Source organism: Cryptomeria japonica, chromosome 9 (assembly GCF_030272615.1).
Source record: "Cryptomeria japonica chromosome 9, Sugi_1.0, whole genome shotgun sequence".
NCBI lineage: Eukaryota > Viridiplantae > Streptophyta > Pinopsida > Cupressales > Cupressaceae > Cryptomeria > Cryptomeria japonica.
Window position 1 is genome coordinate 472,257,631 of NC_081413.1, and position 18,079 is coordinate 472,275,709.

The 18,079-nt window shown below is 39.7% G+C and overlaps 1 protein-coding gene across 6 annotated transcripts in view; it reads left to right on the top strand.

Annotated features, from left to right (window-relative positions):
* LOC131075948 (alpha-mannosidase) overlaps positions 1–18,079 on the top strand; it is a 318,620-nt gene that overhangs the window by 138,132 nt on the left and 162,409 nt on the right. For all 6 annotated transcript variants that reach the window (XM_058012933.2, XM_058012930.2, XM_058012932.2 and 3 more), the window contains 2 exons: positions 5,249–5,468; positions 5,689–5,828. In XM_058012933.2, coding sequence (XP_057868916.2) covers positions 5,249–5,468; positions 5,689–5,828 — 360 coding nt within the window. The remainder of the gene's footprint in view (positions 1–5,248; positions 5,469–5,688; positions 5,829–18,079) is intronic.

Consider the following 18,079-nt stretch of genomic DNA (forward strand, 5'->3'; position numbering starts at 1 on the left):
TAAGTGGTCGAGTGATGTCTGAGTGTAATGGTCCTCCCGCTGCATAAGCGGTTGAGTTGAGATTGTTATGTAATTTTAGTCCTCTCGCTAAAATATTGCAATTGAGTGATTCGTATCTTTGTGCGTCTCACTTGGCTGGTTCAGTGCCAAGTTTCTTGCTTTCCCGCTGGATAAGTGGAAAGGGATGGCTTGCCACCCAAGCATTGTATTGTTTCCAGTTAATTGAGCTAACGATCCCCTCAACACCGTATGCTCTCACCTTCCCACATTGGGCACTTGGTGATCAGAAAGTGGAAGGGTTGCTTTTCCAGCATGTTTCAGTTTATGATTTCTAACCTTAATGGGTTATCTTCTTGTTGATGACTATTGTTGGCCTAAAAAAATAAAAAATAATAAGTGAGATATTACATTCAAACACAAACAATCAAGTATACAACAATTGTGGAGATGGATTGACAAGTGTTTGACAAAATGTCTGAGTGCTGAAAAAATAAAAATAAGTCAGATTTATTCAGAAAACACAAAGAATCATAGAACAACAAAACAAAACAAACAAACCAATAGGTAGAGTTCAGGAGTAAATATCTCTACAAGGGGGTGGGATACTACAAATTCTTCAGAACAGGTTGATCCTTTAACCTCCTCCACATCTAAAGAATCTATAAAACAATTGGAGAAAGCTGCTCAAAAGGCCAAAGCAGTTGATTCTTTGGTAGATCAACTTATTGATTAGGGTACTCAGGTAGTAAAGAAAGAATTGCACGTATTGAGCAATGTAAGAGAAACAAAGTTAAAACTGAATCAGACCTTGGAAGTTTTTAACTAGAGTCTAGTTTCAGTTGAGAAAGATTTGAAGATCTGGCATGAGATGGACCAAATCAAACTAGAAATTCTATGCAACAATATGGTAATTCCGAGTATGGAGAAATACGTAGAATTTGAGGACTTTATGACAAATAAGTCATTGGTCATCAAAGATCTCATCAAAGATGTGCAAGCCACCCTTGAAATGAGTGATGAAGCTGAATAGGATACCATCTCCAGTTTGACAAAATATCTTGCAAAATCTTAAATCATGATGGAGAGCTGCTCGCCGAAAATTTAATACTTACTGACTTAGTGTTGTGCCTTCGTTGGGAGTTGGAATCAGAGCAGTTTGTTGTAGCTTCAATCCACAAGTTCGTGAATTACCAGGTGATCTTTGATAAGATGCAAACCACTCTTGAGGAACACAGAGAGGCAACAGTTAGATATTTTGATCTCATCATCGGGACTGTTGCAGTTGCTAGGAATATGTCGAGTCCTAATCCTGATGAGTTGTAGAGATCCATCAATAGTTTCCAGTCCCTCATGGCTAGAGATGGAAAAAACTAAGTGTCTTTTGACACTCACATTTTGAATATGCATTTTGTTTTCGACAAATTACATGTAATGTCAGAATTCATGTTTACAAGTGAATGGTCACTTGTAACTTTATAAATTGTAATTACATATAAACAAATTACAAGTTGGTTAGCAATAGAACTATAATTTGAATAAGTCATAGTTAGCTAGTTAGTTGTGGAAAAAGTCCTAGTTAGACTTCTCCCACATTTTGCTCTCAGCCCCTCTCCTATATATACACGAGGGTGCTCTATGTAATTTTTATCTTTTTGGTAATCCAGAAAACTCTGCAGAATTTTGCACTCATAGAGACTTTTATCTTTATAGTTGTACATTGTTTTCTCTAAAGTAATATCAAAGAGTTTGGAATTTCAGATTGTGTTGAAGCCATACTTTGTGTCCATTGTGTTCTTATGTCATATTGGGACATTACTTTGTACTTGCTTGAAGTTGTGAAAAGTTGTTCAGAAGAGCTTCATTCTAAATATCTACAGACTTTTTGTTGCAAATATTGAAGGTTGAATTAGTTTTGTTTGTGATTAGAATCTGAGAAGAGTTACAAGACTTTGTGCTTGTAGTAATTCCCATTTAAAGTGACTTGAAAGTGCATCATACTTGCAGACTTTGCGCTGCCATATGTTGTACGTTGTTCTTATTTCATCTTTCTGAAAAAGGGTAGACAGTATTTTAGAAACTCAAGACTTTGTGCTTGGTTACTGTTTTCTTGTCTTGGAGGAGGTGACGGAAGTCTTTGGGCTTTCAGGAAACTTCATTTCCTCTCTTGGTTTTATTTTAAGTTGCTGTAATTATTCCTTCAAAATTGTTGTTTCTTTTCTGTGAAGAGAAAAGAACATAATCTTTTCTGAAAAAAGAGGAAAAGTTGTTGTCCTACCCATATTAGATTAAATTAGTTTTAGTTAAGTGTTAGAAAAGGGGGAGCCTTCCCTAAATTAGGAGAGTTTATACTCACGCTGTGGTTGAAACCACAATTTTGCACATCCTACCGAGTGTGGAAAATTTTCAACCAACAAGATGTAGAATGTATTTGGCTGTTTTTAAACAACATGTAAACCATTATAGTGTTATGTAATTACTATCTATAATTTTGTTGCAATACAATGTATTGTTTGACATTGAATCTATGAAATTTCAAATTTAGTGTTTGAGGGTTATATGACATGCAATGTTTGAATTATGACAAATTGACAATCAAATTACACTTTTATGTTTTGTCAATGCATTATTTTTTTTGTGTGATTTTGTTTTTCTTTGTGCTTTGTTTTGTTGGGCTTTTTTCTGAGTTTGTGCTGAGTCCTAAGTCCAAGTAAAAATTTTGGGCTTCCAAGTCCACATCAAGTTTGCATTTTCAAACTATAGACTGTCAAGTACTAATGGTTTTAGCAAGAATCGGAAGAAGATAAAGGGGATTTAGGGATAGAATGTGGAGGATAGACAACAGAGGCAGAAATACATTATAGAAGTGGCATTGTGGATTGATGTAGCAGGTTCCTAGTGAAGAGAATTTGAAGAAAAAACAAGTTTTAGTGGTGAGCCTAGAGATGGAGCTCAAGCAGTTGAATAGCTTGGTTGCATATTCACCCAGTTCTTCATTATCTTCAACTCATCTACCTCATCTTCCCCCAACCCCTACAGATTGGCACTACACCAAAACTATTTCCTCCAAAGGATTCTACACCTTCGTCAATCCTCTAGTGACATATTTAGTTCAGAAGGGAAACCAACTAGTTTAAAAGGGGTAGATGTAGATGTCATTTATGTTTATGTTAGAGTTTCTTGAGAAAATTGCACTTAACATTAAGTCAACATGTGACAGATTAAAGCATTTTGTCTTATTATATGTGTAATTTTCATGGGAATACCACTAGTTTTTGGTTAGTGATGGTTGTTTCTAGTTTACTAGTTGGCATATGGTCCAAATAACATAGCTTTTGGGCTGGAATTTCTATTTATAGCATGGACTTGGAATTGGCCAAGGGGTTCATTTGTGTGAGCGTTCCCCTGGTTTCCTTGCTGTTCATGTTTCATATAGTTTGCACACACAAATAAAGAGTGTTATGAACTTTAATTGTGTCCTATTAGTTGTTTTTTCTATATTCTTGCACTGTTATACCTCTGCAATACAACTATCTGGTTTAACATTAAATACTACAACATTTGTATACTCCTTTGTGACCATCGGCATCTGAAATTAAACCATATGATCATAATTCCTAGTATATAGAAAACATTTCTATTGATACCAAAGCTGTCTGTTCATAAGAATATCATGGGGAACAGTCAACATCATTTTCCCTTAAAATTAATTGTAGATCTATATCAAACATCTTCACAAGCTTACATTCAACATTGTAACAACCATTTTTTAATACTTGTAGCTGTTGTAAGATAATGAACATATTTTTCGCAATAACTAGAGTTCTCAAGGATGTGATAAAGAGCCCCTGCTTGTCTACAACCTTCTTTCTGCTTCTATATTTTTCCCTTAATTGATCCCCACTTCAACTTGGTAGATATCCTTTCTAGGGTGATATTCCTAAGGGGACTTATTTACAGAACATAAGGGTAAAAATGGATGGAATTTTTCTGTTAAACATCTTATAAATATCTTTTGATTTCTATAGCTTCCTCTCATCATCACATATTATTGATGATAAAACCATCCTTGTCAAGTTAGACAGCTAAAAGGTAAAGGAAAAGTTCTGACAAGAATTCCCTCTCTAGCCTATGCTGGAAGACAATCTTTCATCATCTGTAATATGAAGTTATTGACTTTCTGTTTAATACATGATCATTTTTTGGCGTAGAAGACTGTAGAAAGTAGAATCAATAACTGTTGTACTTTTATGGAGGAGAAATTGGTTAGGATTTTGAGAAAGAAATACAAAGGTAAAGGTGAAGGTAGTTTTCTACCTCACTGCGAAGTGATATGAATTTGGTGTATGAAACCCCTTATGCAAGCATTCCACAACGGAATTCTTTTTCCATTTATGTTATATTTTTAATTCCGTTTATGTTATATTTTTGTTCAAGGTATAGAATCCTATCCTCTCTAGTTTCAAACCTGTAATCGACTCTATGAAGTGCACATGCCATCACCATGAGGCCCACTCAAGTTGTACTGTATGCCCTCACTTAGATGCATGATACAACTGGGCAACAACAACTTAGCACTGCACAAGATATCCCCTATTAGATGCGGGCACTTATTCCAATGACATTCATATGGTTAGGGACAGATGAGAAATGGTGATCATTTGTAATATTATTTTTGCATCCAAATCTCTAGTTTGCTAAATCCTTACGCTATTTATCACTTGGAGTTTCCTTAGGCACACTCTCCTTAGAGGCACTGCACATATTTAGCAACATCATGAACACTTTTTCATTTTATTTGTTGGAATTAATAAATGTTCAAAATTTTATGGGTAAGCTTTGTTGACAGATGAGTAGAATATTTTGTGCAAGAAATTTGTGTTTCTTAGGTTCTTGATCTCAAAAACGCGATTACCTCATATGTTAGTATCAAATCAAGAGGAAATAATTTCCAGCATCGTATGCATACATCCAATCTTTATGATATTTCAAAAGCACTTGTATCCTTCTGTAGGAACTCCAGTGACGAATCTTAATGCAAAAGTGAAATATTAAGAAAAATATCTTTCTAAGATAAGTTTTGGTGTAAATGTCCTTATGATGTTGGCCGGTAGTGTTACATTTTATATCTTTACATTCTATTAACTGACTATGTTTTGGTATAAATGTCCTTATGATGTTGGCCACTGGTGTTACATTTAATATCTTTACATTCTATTAACTGATTATGTTCAATACTAATTCTTACCAGGTAAATAGTGATTCACTTATAGTCACAGATACTGATGGGAACACAATACAATCACAACTTGTACAAATAAGCAAAACTTCAAGTAACTTAAGGAGCTACTATTTGATGGCATATTTAGGTGTACAATCAAACCAAACGCCAATGTTTTGGCTTGTATTCACTGTATCTGTTCCTCCTCTTGGATTCAGCACCTATGTTATCTCAACTTCCAAAGGGAAAGGTCAGCATTTACTTACCAATCTGTTTTCTTCAAAATCCAGATTGCTTTATTTTCAAACAAAATGGTTCTGATAAAGTTGCATTGTAAACTATAAGCACATTGCATAGTAATGTTAAATCTTCTTTGTACATGACATTCACAAGATTATAATCTACCATGGAGTTATCAGCAAGTTAGCAAAGTAATATTCATGCTCTCTTACCTCTATATTTACATGCAGGGGGAGAAGCCACTATTTCAACCATACAAAAACCAAAAGTAACCAAGAATGAGACTGTAGAGGTTGGCCAAGGCAATTTGAGATTGACATTTTCTACTGCAACTGGATTGCTTGCTCTTATACAAAACCATAGGACAGGAGTAAGTTTTGTGATTAATTGACATGAGGTGCAGTGCATTATGCCTCATACTCACATCATCATGTAAGGCAAAAGTTATAGTTTTATTAAGTTGAAAGTTGTGTAAGTTATGATTATTGATTTCCAAGCCCCAAATCTAAATTAGCTTTTTCCAAAAACTAGATAAACAAATATGGCATTATTTTCTCTCTTATGCATCAAATCCTATGCCTTGGGCGATTCATCTTGTAAGTTTTCAATGACTATCTTGGAGCATTGGATTTTTGGTTGCAAGTCAAACTTTTCTGCTGTAGATGCCCTTTGCTGGGAGGTGTTAGAGTTGTGTGTTATGCTGTTTCCTGAATTGTTAGTGTCTCTTTCTCAGTTCTGCATTAATCTTTGAATGTCTTGGGTCTTTGGGAGTGTTGTGTTTAGAGTTAATTTGGGTATGTTTGGAGCAAGAGAGAAGTGTTTTGTGGGTGTTTTATGTTGCTGGTCTACATTTCCAGCCTGCTGTTCATTCATATCAGATTCTATTTTTTGAGAGTGAAGTTGGTTTTTCAGGTGTGTGAGTTCATTGGTGTGGTGAGAAGGGTCTTGGTAATAAGTTGCAGCTGTTGGTTTGGTTATTAGCATTTGAATAACAATTATGAATCATTTGTAATGCTGGTTAATAGTACTAACAACAATTTCTATTGATTTCTCTAGTCCCACTGCATAAGTGGAAGAGGCTAGCTTCACCGCCTAGCTTTGGACAGTGATTTCTAGTAATTCTGATAATCCATGTTTGCATTGTAAAGCTGATTAGTTGTACTAACAACTATCTACTTGGATTGTTGCTCTTAGTCCTATTGCATAAGTGGAAGAGGCTGGCTTGCTGCCTTCTTATTTGTTGTAACGTTGTCCTCCCATTGAACAAGCGGTTGAGCTGATTGTAATTTCATTTTCAGTCCTCCCACTGAATAATTGGTCGAGTGATTGTTGTTCTTTCAGTTTGGTAATCTTCTAATTGGTTGGTTGCACTGCCATACTGCTGTAGAAGTTCTTACACCCGCTGGATAAGCGGAAGGGGCTGGCTTGCCGCCCAGTATTGTATTTGAGATTTCATTTCCAGCAGTTTATTGAGCTAACGATCCCCTTGGCACCGTATGCTCTCACCCTCCCATATTGGGCTCTCGGTGATCAAAAAGTGAAAGGGTTACTTTCGGAATTTCCTTTCTGCACAAGTTTGATTATCCTAACCTTAACGGGTGAATCTTGTTGTGTTAAAAAATAAAAAAAATTAAGGGGTATATTTAATGTAAGCTACTTGGATCTACCATCTAAATCCAGTGTCACATATAAATCTAATTTTTACAATCAGTTTAGGGCACCAACCCAAAGAGGATAATAGTCCCCTTACCATTATATCAATTTAGGGCACCGAGCCAAGGAGAGCACCAATTCCCTTATAGCAACAAATAGGGCACCAACCTAGTATATATGAAAATGCTACAACCTTAACACAACCGAACATACCTCTATTTGAAAACATAAACAAATGATATTAGAATGAACCTTTGTAATTTTGCTTTGTCATTTACAAACCTTTGGTTCACATGCTCTTCTTTGCTCTGCTTCAATCTTCTACAACAGTTACTGCTTTCACCTCTGCATTATATTGTGGAGCATGATCTTTGTGCAACAATAACTCTCCTTGTCACTAACAGTGAAATGCCCCCCCTTACTTTTTCCCCTTTTTAAAATTTTTTTCATACACCACAATGCACCCGTTAATGTTAGGAAAGATAAACACAATACTGCTGAAAGACAACCCTTCCACTTTTCAATCACCAAGAGCCCAATGTGGGAAAGTGAGAGTATACGGTGAGTAGCGGATCGTTAGCTCCAATAACCAATTGAAAATACAATGTTGGGTGGGAAGCCAACCCCTTATGCCTGTCCAGCGGGCGAAACAACTTTAAGAAGAATCACTCAACCACTTTTCAGCGGAAAGACAGTCATTACAATTCTGAAAATAAGATCACTCTACTACTTTTCAGCGGGAGGACAGTTATTGAAATCATGATAATAGGTCACTCAACCACTTATTCAGCGGAAGGACTATGAAAACTACTGGAAGTAACAAATAGGCGGGTAGGCCATCCTCTTCCATGTCTTTCAGTGGGAATACAAAATGTAAAATGCAACAGAATAAAGGCTGACCAGTACTATCGAATTCGGCATTACAATGAGAGCATTAGCTTGCAAATTACAATAGGAATAATGATATCTGAACACACCAAAATGTTAGGAATCAATCCTCTAACAAATAATAACTATCCAACAATCTGAAAATACAGACCAACAAGACTAGAATTCACCTAAATGCTCATAACTTCGTTCTTGCAGCTCAGATGACGTGAAATCAAATGCAAAGGGGCCCGGGAGACAAGGCGTTCACTCCCAAACCAACAAATCGCTACAACTTGGATCAAATCATCATTGCATGCTTTCCAATGCACTCTCCAGCATGGTACGACCTGGGAAGTAGGGAAATTTTCTCTAGAAAATCCACTCCAAAACCCACACAACTTAGCAAAATGAATTTCCTAACACAAAGGAAGACATAGGAAAAATACCCAGAAGCGGCGACTGGACTCCCAAAGGCTTATGAACGAATTTCACTTTCAACTCTATGCAACCAGCAAACTCCAAAACTGAAAAAACACACTCCAAAATTCAGAAAACCACAAATATCATCTTCGTTGAGCTCAATCTGCTCCTCTAGATGAGAAACAGTCACAAGGTTCAGCTAGGCGCTATCTCTCAAGCACAAAACTAAAGGCACTAGGAGGTATGCATCCCTCGAAGCAAGAGTTTGGAATAATTTCGACAGCAGTTTGTTATATTAGCAATGGATACCAAAAACAAGAGCCCAACACTCTTATTTATAGACTCTGTGTCTCTAAATTCAAATTCACATTCCCTCCAAATGGACGCCAAATTCAAATACACATTCACTTCACATTATTTTGAAATTACATTTCATTTCCCTTCCTTTCCAAGCCGACCTTCACATAGAAGCAAATATACTTTATAAAAATGACAATAAAATAATAATGTGGCGCCCAAGGTAGAGAAGTGAAATATATTATAAAATTAACTTGTTTCTCCATAAGGCGTCCATCTTGCCTTATTAATATTTCACTTTATAAAATATTTTCCCTCAACAATAAATCGCCCAAACCTTATGATATAAAATAATACTTTATCACCTCAAGAAGTCCCCTTAAGTCATAACCAAAAATACATAAGTCATACGCCTAGGCCAAGGGGTGGCATTGGAAAACATTAAAAATACCTTTTCCATGTATTGAACAACTGCCAAAGTGAGTTGAAGGCCCAAAAATACTGAAAACTGCACTGCTAGAAATAGCCTTTGAACTGGACCACCAAAATCTGCCAAAAATAGTACTTAATAAAAATAGCATACTGCTAAAAATAGTGTGTCCAAATGCATTTTAACCACATTCTGAGTAGCCGTCGCAACTTACTAAAAATAGTAAGTCTAGAAAAGTCTTCAGATTTGTTTGCATGTCACACCAACGTGAGGCTCTCCGAAAACCCAGAAAAACCCAGAAAAATAAGTTGTCCTCGTCCCCACTTACTAAAACTATAACTTTACCAAACTCCACTGATTGCTAACCATCATTGCGAATCTTTCTGAAAACCCAAAAGGAATCCAGAATCAAAACTGTAAAACTCCAAGATGCAAGCCACCAGAACTGCTAAAGCATCCTCTTAGAAAATAGGAAACCCTAATTCTGCCTCTGACTGACCAATGGGTCTCGAGATTGGCCAACAGTCCCCAAAACAAACTAGAATGGAAAAGGGGACATTACAAGTAGACTCAGACTCTTTGCATGTAACAACTTATTTTTCTTTTTACTACTGTATTGAATGATATAACGTGATTCCTTCTTATTGGAAACATTTTTGTACCACGAAGCACACAGTGTTCTTTCTATGTCACATGCATGCATCAGTTACATAATGGATCGATCTATTTATATAAATCTCAGCTCCATTTTAATGTCGGTTAAGGTTTTTCTTCAAACTTGATTTGTTAATCATGTCCACCTATTATCAAGTTTTAACTTCCATAGATGAGCATGTTAGCCTATGCTATGTTTTCTTCCATTCCCTGATATAGTCACACCAAAAATAAGTTCATTTGAATTCATAAACTAGTTGTTTGCTCAAGATTAAATCCTCATCTGTTATTTACTCTTTCCATGATAAATTTCCTTTCAGTGATATGCACACTCTTAAACGACAATCTATCATGTCCTACACATCATCTGCGCTTTCGATTTTGTGTTCTCGTTGAAGCCATTTGAGCATTTTGTTGAAGGGCTTAGTTCTAGCAAATGGATAAACTTCAGCCACATCACCTTTCTTTTCCATCTGCAGTGCGTGATGACACCATGTGTCAACATTTTGCATTCCTACATCAAAAAGTAGGTCCCACCACTTCCTTCTGGACATGCGGGATCATTTAATGTTCTGACCCATCATACACGTCATCTCTATGTTCTTCATGATTATGTAGGAGCTAGCAAAAGGTGTTGGGGAAGGAAATAGATCTAGCAAAACCTTTGACTCCTTAGGCTCTACATCCACGTCACCAACATGTGACTATCTCGACCATAGTTGGACTACTCGCGACTCGGCTCGACTCGCCAAGCCCCTGGGAAAATAACTCGGGAAAAACTCGGCAAAACTTGGCGAAAAACTTGGCAACTTAAAAACACGCTTAAATTTAATAAAAAATGCATTTTTTTTTGCAAAATTTAATGAGAAGGTGCATCCAATTTAGAGAAACGAGACTCGCCCGAAATCGCCCAAACTCGGCGAGTCCGAGTCTGAGTCAGGCCAAACGAGTCCCAGGGGCTCGGACTCGGACTCGCCCGAGTCTGGAGAGTAAACTCGCCAGACTCGCCGAGTTGGCGATTTTGGCTCAAAATCGCCAGACTTGGCGAGTCCTGAGCCCTAGACTCGGCTACTGGCTGAGTTAATAAAATGACCAAAAAAAAAACATTTTAAAAAGTAATAAGTTTTTTTGGAAGGGCGAAATTTGACATTTTGGTCTCTCCGTCAGGATTATTTTATGGAATATAACATTTAAGTATAAGTGACATTTCCTTATATCTTTCTTCTTTCTTATACTTTAAGTTATATTCCATATATACTGTCAGGATGTTTGAGAGTGGTTTTGGGCCTCCAGGAGTTATATTGCAAAATCTAGTTTTTGGAGGATTCTTCAGTTTTCCAGACTTAGTCAAATTTCAGGATCAGGACATTCCAGACTTAGCCAAATTTTAGGGCATTTGAAGATCAGGATGACATTCCAGACTTTATCACTCACCAACTTGACCTAGCTTGGACCTTCAAGAATGATACTCACTCACCAAGCAAGACCCAATTAGCAACAAGAGCAAAACCAGGCCCTAAGGAAGACTCTCAAAGAAAGCCTAATTCAGACTTGTAATAAGTTTTTTTGGCCTTGCGGGGCGTTGCCCCTCGACCTCGCCCTGTATCGCGACAGGGAGCACGCAAGGGGCACTGCCCCTTGACCCCACCTTGGGGGCGCTGCCCCCAAACCCCTGTCGAAAAATATGGGGGAAACTGCGTCGATAGAAGTAGAGAAAATTTAACCTCCGAGTCTGACATTGATTGGATCGACCAGGTAGATATAGAGGTTGAGATTGTAGCCATGGCAGAGGAGGAGCGGAGAGCACGAGCACAGACAGGAGATTCAGAGGCAAATAGTGACACGGATGTTCCTGATGTTGGTGAGCATGGCATGGTGTCACGGGGAGCGGCTATGGCAGTCGAATCATCTAGGACCTACCTTAGACGCCTTCGCAGGGGGCTGGGGCCGGAGGGTGCAAGCTCCTCTGAGCCATAGACTTGTAGTTATATTTACCTTTGGTATTTGTATGAAACATTTGATGATGATCATATGATGACATGGATTTTTTATTCCATGAGTTTTGTAATATTGTATACATTTGACAATATTTATATATCTATGTTTGTTATTTTCTTCAGCTACAATTTGCGTTTATGCTTATGTGATTGATGTATACTTGTGTATGTAATCAAATGAGCCGAGTTTGATGATGTTATTGTGTCTTTAAGGTGTATTCAATAAAGGGTGTCTGAAACAAGTTTTAAATATTTAAAAATCTCTAAATTTCTTGAGTTTTTCACTATCCCGAGTCCAGCCGAGTCTGGAGCCGAGTCTGATGCCGAGTCCCGAGTCCGAGTCCGAGTTGGCCTTGCCGAGTCCGAGCCGAGTCCGAGTCCCGTTTCTTTGATCCAATGAGTCAATAAATGATAACACAAAAGAAACAAGCTGATTCTAGATATATTTAAATGCAAAGTGTCTACAAAATCGCATCCTCATGAGGAATGCTAATAGCTGGAAGCCTGGAAGCAAAATAGTAAATAGTTTTTGAAAAAACAAAAGTAAATACATCATTACAAATTACAATTACAACTTCCTCTTCCCAAATCTAGCAAAAATTTGGGGAGAGGTAGGACTAGAGGGTCTAGTCGTATAAGTCTGCTGTGGGCATGACTATGCCTCCTCACTCGGCATGGCTGACTCATCCTCCATCCTGGATGAAGCTATGTCTCCACCTGCTTCTGGCACTGGCAATGAATCCTCATCCTCATCCTCATCCTCTTCCTCCTCAATGTCATTCAGCGTGAAACCAAATCCACCCCCCTCCTCCATAGCCTGCCTCTCCAGATTAGTGATGTCAGTGTCGGATAACAATGGAAGCTTCTCTTGTGATGTCCAATCACTGTAAGGATCTATATCATCCAAGTCAATTGGACCACCTTCTAGTTCCTCTACCTTCCTTATGCGCAATCGAAGATTATATTGCACGTAGACAAGGTCATTGAGTCGTTTCTGTGCTAACTTGCACCTCTTCTTCGTGTGGATTGCTTCAAACAAGCTCCAATTGCACTCACAATTGGATGAACTGCAAGGCTGACATAAGACTCTGAGGGCAAATTTTTTGAGATGTGGGGTGTTTCCACCCCAATTTTGCCACCAAGCATCTGCAAAATAAATAAAGTGGAAAAGTTAGAAAGCAAAGAGAAAAGAGAAAACATAATTTATCAATCATTTTAGATCCCAAAATCCAAATGGCAAATGTTATACCTGGGGTTTGAGTGGTTCTTCCTCTCCTAGCTAGCTCTGAAGAGAATAGCTTACCCCTTCCTCCCTCATAATTTTGGAGCTCACTCATGTTTACCTTACTGGGTAAACAGGAAGAATACAGAACTCGAACAGCAAGGCACAATGCAAATACAAAGGAAGTACTAGAATAAGCTTGCCATTAATGTCAAAAGATGTTCATATTATAATCTGTCATCAACATTACATGTCCTCCAACACCCGGAGGTGGTACAATATATGACAGCCGAAGGGGTGCGACACAACCGTCGCGACTCCAACTACCTACCCATCGGCTAACTAACTATCAATAATTAAAATTACTAAACTATACATTTTTTCCGATAACATCATCCCCCCCAAAAAAGAAGTCATCTCTGACGACTAACAACAAAATGGAGACAATGCATATATACACCCAAAACAAAGTCAAGGAGGGCGCTGAGGAAGCGTCCCTGAAGTCGAAGGCTGGGATGCTGGTGTCTGGGCCGCCAGGCGGGCGCGGAGGTCATAAACCTGCTGAGTGCGTGCTGCCACATCCCGCTCCGCCACCAACACCTTCTCTAAAGCCGTCTTCACCATATGCGCAGCTTCCAGCAACTCCTTCTCCTTGGTATCCGCGGACTCTGTCATACCGACCAACTGAGTCTGCAACAAACCCCGCTCTGCAGTAACAGCATCCAACTCCTGCTGCACAAGGCTCTGCGCACTCTGCTCCTCCGACAGGCGGATGTCAACCGCAACCTTCTTTGCACGGGCTGTCTCAAGCTGTGCTAACAACTGCGTCCTCTCGGCTGCCCACGAAGCCTGCTGTCTGGCGAGATCTCTCTCTATCTCTACACGAGCAGCCTCGCGGACCGCGGACTCATGCTGCGTCTGCCGCAGTGCATAGTAGGCATCCCTGTAAACCTGCTCAATCTGTCCCTAGAAACTACTGACGCCAGTCGGGCCCGGATCTTATACACTTGCTGCGTCCTCGCCTGAAAACCCTTTTCTGCTACCATCCGATGCTCAAGTGCGGATTTCACCAATATTGCTTCCTTTGCCATCACAGTCCTCCTGTGCCTAACCCAAACTTGTCTGCAAAACACGTTTTCCAGTCTCAGCTTCCACCAACTGCTACTCAAATGATACTATCTCCCTAGCCAATTTGTCCTCGATAGCCACCCGTGCTGCTCTCCCGGCATCCAACTCCTGGGTACGCTGAACTAAGTCTCACGCGACTATTGCTTCCAACCTGGTGGTCAGCTCCTCCCGAGCCCTCTGTGCATCCACCAAGGCAACCTAACGTCCAGCCGAGACATACTCCGAGTTCCTCAAAGCGTGCCAGTCATGCCTGGAGGTGGCCACAATCCGCTGGCACAAATGCTAGGAGACACCTCAAATCCTCCATCACACTCCCCAAAGGCTAAAAACTGAACTGAATAACTCCCTGGTGTCATACAACTGCGCGGACTTGCAATGCCTTCCCTCAAACTCTGTTTGTTCCCAACCTCCAAATCCGTCTCCCTCTACGGCTTATGGCTTCCCCGCCAATGCTTAGCTGCAGGCTTCTTTCTCACAATACGGACAACCACAACACTTCCCATGGTATTCTAAAGCTCAAAAATAAATTGGGGGTCTGGGGGCAACGCCCCCAACGGGGTCAAGGGGCAGCGCCCCTCGCGAGGTCTGGGGCAGCGCCCCCACCGAGGTCGAGGGGCAGCGCCCCCGCGGGGTCGAGGGGCAGCGCCCCTTGCGGGGTCCTGGGGCGGGGTCGAGGGGCAGCGCCCCCGCCGCCAACACCAATTTACAACCTTCAAAACCCCACAAAAGTCCATGGCGCACACCATTTCTGTGATATTTTATGATGTCAAAACCCTTCTTCGACACTCCAATATTTTCAGTGTCCTGGCTTCAAACTCCAGCAAATCATTTTTCAATCCGTCGTCGTCATTTTTTTTTTTTTAGCACTGTAATTTCCCCGATGGCATCCCGGCCATACAACCTCCCTGTATGGTCAACAACAGCACTAGCACCTCCAATCGTGCGGTCGCACCCCTTCGGCTGTCATATATTGTACCACCTCCGGGTGTTGGAGGACATGTAATGTTGACGACAGATTATAATATGAACATCTTTTGTGAGTGCTCGTTCTCCTTCGAACAGTTCTTGGTGATCCTCGTCAGGGTTACTGCTCGTCCCCTCGGGCAATGGTTGTCCCATTATCCCTGTGCCATGTAGTATATTCCCGTCCCTCCCGAAATAATTTCGCCAACGACGCCAAATGTTTACCTTACTGGGTAAACAGGTTGAATACAGAACTCGAACAGCAAGGCACAATGCAAATACAAAGGAAGTACCAGAATAAGCTTGCCATTAATGTCAAAAGATGTTCATATTATAATCTGTCGTCAACATTACATGTCCTCCAACACCCGGAGGTGGTACAATATATGACAGCCGAAGGGGTGGGACACAACCGTCGCGACTCCAACTACCTACCCGTCGGCTAACTGACTATCAATAATTAACATTACTAAACTATACATTTTTTCCGATAACAACTCACAATGAGGTCTCTCTCCTCAACATCGGGTACCATCCTCTCAATGCATGTACTGAGGCCCTCCATGACTTCTCCATTCGGATCTGAGTTAGAACCCCCGAACCTAAAATGAGGGTTGAGGAAGTACCCTGCTGCATGAATGGGTTGGTGGAGCTGATTGTTCCACCTCCTATCAAAAATTTCCCAAATGGGATCAAATTTGAGTCTATCCCCCTTGTAGTCATTTTTGATAGATTCCTTGGCCTTATCCATGGCATCATAAAGATATCCCATTGGGGTTTTATCCCCATCCACCAAGCGAAGAACTCGAACCAAGGGCTCTGACACCTACAATTGAAAAATACAAATTACAAAAAGATTAAATAATGAAGTTACAAATTAGTAATGAGAGACTTGAATCAAGAATAACTAAAATTTAAAAATTAAAGTTTTCAAGTAACAACCTTCACAATCTCTGCAGCCCTTTGTGCAAATTGGTTGTCGAAGACTATGCATGCGACAACCTCTCCTTCAGGCTTCTTTGAATAAGGTGAGTTAAGCCATTCTCCACTCACAAACATTTGTTTCAAAGAAGTCAATGCAGCAAGAAGGCTTTGCCACGTCAAGAAAATCGTTGCAAACCTTGTGACACTTGCTCTCACCAAATCTTTCTCTTGGGTGTGCTGTCTCATCAAATTTAGGACCCAAGGGTGATTGTAAATATATTTGGTGATCCTCCTTGCATCTTCCACAACTGGAGCCACCCACTCAAGTTTTCCTATGTCCTCCAAAAGAAGGTCAAGGACATGTGTTGCACAAGGTGTACAAAAAAGAGTGGGGTGCCTCTCTTGGAGGATTCTTCCTGCAAAAGAAGAATTTATTCTTAAGAAATATGCAACCAAGTAAAACAAAGCCACAACAAATGAAAATATTGCTAATGCCTAAAGGCGATAATGTTAAAGGATTCTACCTGCTGACACATATGCTACTGCATTATCTGTGATGATTTGCACCACATTCTCTACCCCCACCTCCATGACGACATGCTCCAACATTCCAGCCAATGTTTCTGCATTTTTCACCTTGTTGGAGGCATCAATAGATTTCAAGAACACTACATTCTCCTTGCAAGCAACCAAAAAATTGATGATGGTGTGGTTCTTGCCATCTGTCCACCCATCAGAAAGAATGGTCCAGCCATAATTTGCCCATTCAATTTTTGATCCTCCATCACTTCTCTTGCCCTACCAACTGCATTTGTGAGCAACTTGTAAGTGCAAAGTGAAATTAAGGTCTTAGTACACAATTTTGATTTAATAAACAAGAAATCTAAAAAATAATTAAAAATGAAATCAAGTGGACTATGTAGTAATTTACTAACCTCCCACTCAAATCCTTGCGAGAAGGGGCCTTGTACCCCTTTCCTGAAACTGTCATAGCATTCACCAAATTCAGCCAATAAGGATTGTCCGCCACATTGAATGCAACGTTGTTGAAGTACCAAAAATCAGCTACTGCAATGTCGGTTTTCTCATGTACCTCCTTATTCCATCCATTGGCCTCTAATGATGGTTGTGCTCTAGGCGTGTTCCTGGGCACAAAATAATCACCTATGGACCCTGATCGTGATCATGGAAGTGGAACATTGCCAGGTACTCTACTGGAGGAAGCAGAAGCAATGGGCGAGGTGGTGGTGGGTTTGCGGATACGTGGGCCACACCGAGAGCCCACTATGCCCTCAAGTGCTTCTTGTTCCTCTTCAATGTCAACAGAAACACCCTGAGATTCAGCTATGGCTGATCTCATGGCTAGCTTTTCCCTCTCCCTTTGCAATTTCTTCTCTTCCCCAGCTGCAAGTATGGCATTCATTTGTCTTTTATTTCTTCATTGGTCCCAGGGCATGCTCTAGCATCATGCCTGTCTATTCCTACAAGGTGGTATTTGAGGCGGTTGATGGTTCCATGAAGTATTTTCTCACACTTTATGCATATAATTGACCCATGGTCGGGTCCCTCATAGGCATACCTCCATGCCCCATCTCTAGCACCTCTAGGACGGGTGCCTATATATCCAGATGGGCATGGATCTAGTGGCCATTGCTCCCTTGCCATGATTAATGCTTACTTAATCTACACATACAAAGTGAAAAAAAATTTAACATTTTAGTTAAACAATTTAGCAAACTATTTACATTAGTTTAAATAAATTTAGAAATCATTCAAAGTTTTTTTAAAAAAAAAGTAGGGTTTGAATTTTTTTTTGAAAACTAGATTCGTCAAAAAAATTGTGAAAATTCAACAAAACTTGTCAAATCTAGTGTTAAATCTTGTGCAAATAACTTAGAAAGGATTTAGACTACCTAGGAATCATTTCTAATCCATCTAAATGCAACAAAAAGTAAACAATTGTTTTAAAAAAGCATGGTAAAAAAACAAAAAAACAAACCTGGGAATCTGATTTTCCCTTCAAATCCCCTTCAAGTCCCCTTCAAATCCACTTGGAATCACTC